Here is a 7,357-nt window from a genome sequence, read left to right on the forward strand (position 1 = left end):
GGGCAATGCCTCTGAAGTTTCTATCAAAGGCTCCAGGCCTTTAAAAATAACAGGGAACACCTCCTTTCCACCCCCCGGCACAGACACTGGGCAAGGAATAGAAGCCAATGTGTTTGCAAGATGTCCCCACTCTCCGAGTTCTGTGCCTGGAAGGGCCTTATGCCACCTCAGCCTTCCCTCCTCCCCCCAACTCCTGAAATGGTAGAACAGCCAGGCTGCCCTCTGTCACTGCCATCTGGGGTGGCATTGTGGGTAGGAACTGGGGGGGGCGTACCCTAGACTGGGCACCCGGGAGGCAAACCTCTTCCAGTGCCCTGGGGTCCTTCAGAGAGGCAGACCCTCTCAGGACCCCACCAAAAGTGTCAGCAGAGGGCAACATGGGGCAGTGGAAACAGCTTCCTGGAGGAGGGTGCAGTGCGGCCAAGCCTTGAATGCTCCAAGCGGAGGGGCAAGGGCAGAGGGTACAGTGCGTGCAAGGGTCTGGTGGGAGCAGGCCCTGGGGTGTGTGGGGAAAGTGGGTCGCGGGGAGCTGTGGAAGAGGGGCAATAGGAAGTGAGGGTGAAACCAAGAAACCGACCTCAGGGTTGGGCAGGTGCTGATGCCGGAGGCTGTGGAGGCTGCTTGGCTGTTGAACTAGGCTGGGTGGCCGCCCTCGAGGGAGCAGACCCCATCCTACTGCCATTTAGGGTGTTCCCAGAGATGGGCTGCAGCTGCCTGCGAGCCATGACCAGACACTCACACAGGCACGATAAACACCCAGACACAAACACACAGAAGCAACGCCCGCGGGCCGGGGTGGGTCATCCCCCACATGGACACAGACCCTCCCACCATAGATACACAGAGACCCCCTCTGCATACAAACACCCAGCCAAACGGAGACAACACACATGGACACACGCAGACCTCCCTCTCCCCCTCCGTGTAGACACACGGGCACAGACACATGGAATTCGATGCACAGATGGGAAATTGAACTCAAGGGGTGCCCAGTCCTCCTGCCCCCAACACAACACACAACACATGCTCGGTGCAACCTTCTGCACCCTTTCAGTTTATTGACCTGCTGAGGGGCAGCAGGGCCCCTGCGTGTGTGCGTGTGCTTTTGAGGGTGTGTGTGTGGGCTGAGCACTGACCTCTGTCCTCCCCTCCCCCGCTCTCTCCCCAACAGGTGATTGGGAGGAATGGAGAGCCCTCCCTCTCCCCCACCCATTCCTGAGCCTGAACAATGCCCCCCCAGGCCCCAAAATAGCCCCTGAGCCTAGCCAATGTCCTTTTATGGCCCTGTCCCCATTGTGCCCTGCAGGGGTGGGGCTGGGGTCATGAGGTGTCCAGACAGGATAAAAGCCGGTTACGGGAGGCTCACCTACCCGGCTCTCTGCTTCCTTCTCTCCACGTCCCTCTCTGCTTACAACCTCCATGCCTCCCAGAAAGCCAGATCCCAAGAAGGATGACGCCAAGGCAGCCGCCAAGGCAGCTCCAGCTCCCGCACCTGCACCCGCACCTGCACCTGCACCAGAGCCCCCCAAGGAACCTGAGTTCGATGTCTCCAAGGTCAAGGTGGGTGTGGGTGGGAGCTGGGTTTCGGTGGGAAGGTCAGGGTAGGTAAGTGAATCCCAGAGTGGATCTACCCCGTGGAAGACCAGGCTCCAGAAAATGAGTACTGAACTGAAGTTGGAAGCTTCAGGCATCAGGAGGGCTGCAGCAGGAGGGATGGTGGTCAGACATCAGGCAGGACTACCCCAGTGCTGCTGAAGGGACTATCTTTTTGGTGGTTGGAAACTGACTCTCCCTTGTCCTTTTCCCTGGACCTCACATCCTTGGGGAATCCTGGACCTGCCTGTGCCCCTCACCCCCGCAGCCAGGCAGGGACCTTTCTTGTTCAGCTGTGGGGTCTTAAGTCCATACCAAGTTCCCCAGGGTGGACAGGGTGGGGAGTAAAGGGAAGCAGGGCTCCTGCCCAGGCTGGGTCACACTCACCCCTGCCAAGGTCCCTGAGCCCCAGAGCTGGTGGGGCCTCAGCTTTGAGCTGGCGATACTGAGCCAGTCTGGGTAGGTCATGGAGGAAGCTGGTCTTGGAACTGTGACCAGTGGCCCCAGGAGCCCTTCCCCGGCTTGGCTTGAAAGCCTTTCTCAGAGTCTAAACCTGGAGAACGAGCCATGACTCCCACCTGCGGCATCTGCATAGTGGCACGTACCCGTGTCCTGCCCGTTGCCTTTTCTTGGCTGGCCACTGGCCACTGCTGCCCTGGCTGCTGGCTGAGGGGCCCCATGGAGCTCTCCCAGCCCTTCACGGTCCCCAGCAAGACCTGCAGCCCATCTGCACAGATCCATCTCCATTCCTGAGCCCTTCCTGGAGGCACCTACCTTGTCCCTCAGTACATGGGTTCAAATCCCAACTCTGCTCCATTCCCATCACTGCTCTAAGGCTTAGTTTCCTCAGCTGTAAAATGGGACAATAAGTCCTCCTCACAGGCTGATGGGAACCACTCATGGCAAGTGCTCCCAGGAGTTGACTCTGACTCCTGACCATCCCCAGACCCCAGGTTTGTGTCCCACAGGCCCCCTGGTGAGGGTCAGACAACCCTAGGGCCCAAGGTGGCATTGTGTGGTCTCACCGGATCTGAGGCTGCACCGACTTCCCTCTGAGCAGAGGAACTAGTGAGGCCTCTCCTGTGCCCCCTGCAGAAAGCTGTGCCGGGGCCCAGGGCCCGTAATCTCAGCAGGCTTCTTGGTGGAGAGAGCTCTCGGGGGTGGGGGGTGGGGCAGGAACAACAACTTGGTCTTCCCAGCACAGGGTTAAGCCAGAGGGTTGGGAGGGACGACCCAGCAGGGTGGCAGGGACGGGATCCCCCTCTGCACTGGTGTGCACTACGGAGGTTGGTGGAGGGGACTCCAAGGGAGCAGCAGTGGGAGAGGCGCCAGTCAAGTCCCCCTCCCCCAAGCTCCTTTTCCTTGTGCGACCTTGACCTTGGGGCGAGTGACTGCAGTGATAAAAATAGACCTGGTATCTAAGTGAGGAGGGGGAAACCGGGTCCCAGGAGGCCTCCTGACCTCAGGTGGCCCTGATGTGGCCTCAGCAAACACTCAACCACTGGGCCCTGGCCCCCTGCTGTGCCACGCTGGGGGAGCTGACCTGTGCTTATGGATGGGACTGTGTAAGACTCAGGCGTAGGCAGGGCCACGTGAGTGAAAGTGCCCAGCCTTGAGGGCTCTGTGGAGGGCAGACACATGCAAACAGATGCACACACAGGTGTGTGAATGCACATGCACACCGCACACACACTCCCTCCTGCAAGTATGTTCTCATGGTGACAGGGCTCTCCGGCCTGCCCCCTCGCCTTTCCTCCTCCCGCCCCCACCCTGGTGAGATGAGGCCTCCCATCTCACTTATGTGGACAGTCCTGCCCACTGGGCCCCAGGCCTGGCAGAGCTGGCAAAGCCAGTCTGTGCTTCAGGCACGTCTGTCCAGGACCAGGGGCCTCAGGTAAGGCCCACCCTGGGCTGGGGATTCAGGGCACCAGGCCTCCCTCCTTACCACTTCCCCTGATGAGGCCTACCTGGTGTCAGGGTCTGGGCACATGCAGACCCAAGGTCCTCAGATGGGATGGGGGGAGGGGTAAGGAGGCAGGAGGGAGTCAAGGTGGACTGCAGGAGGTCCTGGGCAGTGGAAGCAGGAATCCTGGAATGTGGACGGGTTGGGGCATGTGGACGGGTTGGGGCAGTTGAGGGGTTGAGGCCTGGTCTGGACACGGAGGGACCAGGAGGACGCCTGGCCCCATCCTCTGAACCAGACACTCAGAATCTTTGGGGGTCCCTTTCAGATCGAGTTTACACCGGAGCAGATTGAAGGTGAGTGGGGGTTTTGAGCCAGGGGCTGCAGGGTTGGGGCCCGGGTCCCCCAGGCTGAGAGTCCTCCCCTGCAGTGTGGGGCGAGTCGGGGGGGCTGACTCTAGAAGTGTCCGCAGCTCACACTCTCTCCCGGCAGAGTTCAAGGAAGCCTTCACGCTGTACGACCGCACACCCAAGTGTGAGATGAAGATCACGTATGGGCAGTGTGGGGATGTCCTGCGGGCGCTGGGCCAGAACCCTACACAGGCCGAGGTGCTCCGAGTCCTAGGGAAGCCAAAGCAGGAAGGTTGGTACGCCCAGCCTGAGATGTCCCCATTAGTGCCAGTCCCGGGGGAGACCACAAGGGTGGGCTGCCATCGCTGGTGGGACAACATGGGAACTCTTCTGCTGTGCATTCTCCTAACATCCTCCCATTGTCTGGAGGAGGACCTGGAGGCCAGTCTCAGGTGATGCTGACAAGGTGACGAGCAGTGATGGTTCCTATACCATCTGGCCCCATGCCTATTTGCCAGGCCTCCTGGTCGGAGGGGACTGACAACAGCGCAAACTAGCTTCAGTGGCAGGTGTGAGGGCAGGCCAGGGTGTGCCTGGCCTCAGCATCCCATATGCTCTCCCTGTCCTTCCTGGCCTCCTGGGCATCCCTCTGTGGGGCAGGGCCAGCTTCCCTCACCACCATGGCCAGAGAGGGTTGCCTGCTTTTCCCCAAGGAGCAGTGAGGCCCAAGCCCTCGCCACAGGTACAGAAGTCCCAGAGAAGGTCTCTGATCGGCCCAGCTGCTCTCGACCAATCACAGGTGTGGGGAGAGCGGGGTTGATAAGAAAAATAGAGAGGCGCTAGCAAGAACTGTTCCCCCAAAGAAGAGCAGAGGTGCTAGTCAGAGCCCCCTGTCATGCCACTGTCCTTGTGAACAGCAAAGGACAATGTAAATAATGCATTTCTCAGTTGACTGTAAAGTGCCTTGTGACAGTGGAGTGCTTTGTAAATGACAAACTGGTGTAGAGTGCATTGGGAGCTGGGTGAGGGCAATAGCTCCTCATTGCCAGACACAGGGGCGGGATGCCCATCTGCCCCTCAGAGCCTGATGCTTGGGCCATCTCTCCCCAGAGCTTAACTCCAAGATGATGGACTTTGACACGTTCCTGCCCATGCTCCAGCACATCTCCAAGAACAAGGACACGGGCACCTACGAGGACTTTGTGGAGGGGTTGCGGGTCTTCGACAAGGAGGGCAACGGCACGGTCATGGGCGCTGAGCTCCGCCATGTGCTGGCCACGCTGGGTGAGGGCAGCCTCCTCCCCACCCCACTCTCTCCTTCCTGGGGCATCCGGGAGAAAGCACTCTGTCACCCACCGGGCCTGTTTCTCACTTGTGAAATGGAGGGTGATGCAGTCACGGTGTCTCCACGGCAGGTGACAGAAATGTGGGGAATTTAGAAATTTAGGTGGGGAATAAAGAAAGCCAGCTGGTGCAGCTCACAGAACTGGAGGGGAACAGGAACAGCTCTGGGGACAGGGTGGGGCAGGGCGGTACATCCAGGGGGATCAATCCAGTCTTTGTGTTCATTGCCTCAAGGTCAAATTCCAGAGCCAAGGAGGTACTGTGCCTGCCTCTTGGGCATCTTGACCCCCGCTGTCAGGTGCCTGGCTGGCAGGAGCGTTCCTTTCTCAAAGAGAAGTTTTCCTACAGCAAAGGTTCACTGAGCACCAATTGTGTCTGCGCAAAGTGAACTTTTCCTGCACCAGACATTTACTGAGTGCCTACTGTGTGCTCAGCCCTGTGCTGGTCTCTGGGGTTGTGTGTGTGTGTGTGTGTGTGTGTGTGTGTGTGTGTGTGTGTGTGTGTGTGTGTGTGACTGAGGGCTAAGAGATGTGAGGGAAACTGCAGTGGGCATTCCAGTGGGGAAACCAACACAACACATACAAAAGCACAGAGGCGGGAAAGTGCCAGACTTGTCTGGGGAACAGTGGTGGTGTCTCTTGTTCCCCTCCGTGGTCATCCCCTAAAGTCCCCAGCTCTATCTTATGCGTCTTTCCTCTAGCCTTGAAGGGCTGCCCCGAGGGACTGCTTCCAGGGAGATGGGGGACCTGGCCTACTCCTGATGGAGGGAGTCCTGCCAGCCTATTGAGGACAGGGGACAGTATGTGCTGGTGACCTGAACAACAAGATGGCACTGTTACGGACAGAGCCCAGGCTCGGAGGGAGTGCCAGGCCTGCACCCCAGGCCTTGCCCTTTTTGTTTTATTTTATTTTATTTTTTTTTTTTGCGGTATGCGGGCCTCTCACTGTTGTGGCCTCTCCCGTTGCGGAGCACAGGCTCCGGATGCGCAGGCCCAGCGGCCATGGCTCACGGGCCCAGCCGCTCCGCGGCATATGGGATCCTCCCAGACCGGGGCACGAACCCGTATCCCCTGCATCGGCAGGCGGACTCTCAACCACTGCGCCACCAGGGAGGCCCAGCCTTGCCCTTTTTGACTTGTCACTGATTCTTCTGGGGGTGACAGCCCAGACCTTGTGTGTACCAATATGAGGTGTGGGAATACTGGAGAGGCACATCCACCATCCAGAGGGGCTAAGGGGGCCCCCCACCCTTCACACCTCAACAATGCTGACTCAGCTTTCCACTCCTGCCAGGTGAGAGGCTGACAGAAGATGAGGTGGAGAAGTTGATGGCTGGGCAAGAGGACTCCAATGGCTGCATCAACTACAAAGGTAAACTCAGGGGCTTCCCTGGTGGCGCAGTGGTTGAGAGTCTGCCTGCCGATGCAGGGGACGCGGGTTCGTGCCCCAGTCCGGGAAGATCCCACATGTCACGGAGCGGCTAGGCCCGTGAGTCATGGCTGCTGAGCCTGCACGTCCGGAGCCTGTGCTCCGCAACGGGAGAGGCCACAACAGTGAGAGGCCTGCATACCGCAAAAAAAAAAAAAAAAAAAAAAAGGTAAACTCAGCAGGGCAGGGAGTCTGCTGGCGGGAGTGGGGCATTAGGATCCTAGGTCCCCACCTTTGGCTACCCAGGGCCGAAGCCCTGCTGCTCACCCTTTCCTTCTTTTCAGCATTTGTCAAGCACATCATGTCCAGCTGAACCTCTTGCCCCAGGTGAGACCTCCCACCCTCCCTTCCAAACCTGCTACCACCTTTGCCACCTCTGCTGATTTCAGCCCTATTGTCCCCCTCCTGCCTCTGTCATCCAGATCCCCTGTTGCCACCTCCCCAACTCCACCAATTCCAGTTCTCAGCTGACGTCCCGCAGACTTGCTTGCCCCCCTCCACTGTAACGTGTGACCGCCTTTGCTCTCAGGGAGCCCAGGGGAGACCGTGCTGGGGACAGCTCATCTTCCACTCGAGTTGCTGACACCAGTGGCCTGGAGTTTGTGGGACGGAGGGGAGCGCATCGAGACTCCTGCACAGGCTCTCTCTGCACAGCTCTGCGGGGCTGTCATCTCTCCCCATCAGGCTGCACTTGCCTGTGACTGCATCTCTGTCCCCACCCCTTGGGCCTCATGAATAA

The 7,357-nt window shown here is 59.0% G+C and overlaps 1 protein-coding gene across 2 annotated transcripts; it reads left to right on the top strand.

Moving 5' to 3' along the window:
- Window positions 1–1,419: 1,419 nt before the first annotated feature.
- On the top strand, window positions 1,420–7,112 carry MYL3 (myosin light chain 3; the record flags this gene model as incomplete). Of its 2 annotated transcripts, XM_082639143.1 has the most annotated exons (7): window positions 1,420–1,560; window positions 3,825–3,852; window positions 3,989–4,138; window positions 4,957–5,130; window positions 6,484–6,561; window positions 6,903–6,945; window positions 7,041–7,112. In XM_082639143.1, 6 exons carry the CDS (start codon window positions 1,420–1,422, stop codon window positions 6,929–6,931), a joined length of 600 nt encoding a protein of 199 aa, XP_082495269.1. In that variant the 3' UTR covers window positions 6,932–6,945; window positions 7,041–7,112. The 2 variants fall into 2 exon arrangements, with proteins under 2 accessions (XP_082495269.1, XP_082495268.1); XM_082639142.1 differs by having other exon boundaries at window positions 6,903–7,072.
- Window positions 7,113–7,357: the final 245 nt, after the last annotated feature.

This window comes from Mesoplodon mirus (assembly GCF_964341445.2).
Source record: "Mesoplodon mirus genome assembly, chromosome: 12".
Lineage (NCBI taxonomy): Eukaryota > Metazoa > Chordata > Mammalia > Artiodactyla > Ziphiidae > Mesoplodon > Mesoplodon mirus.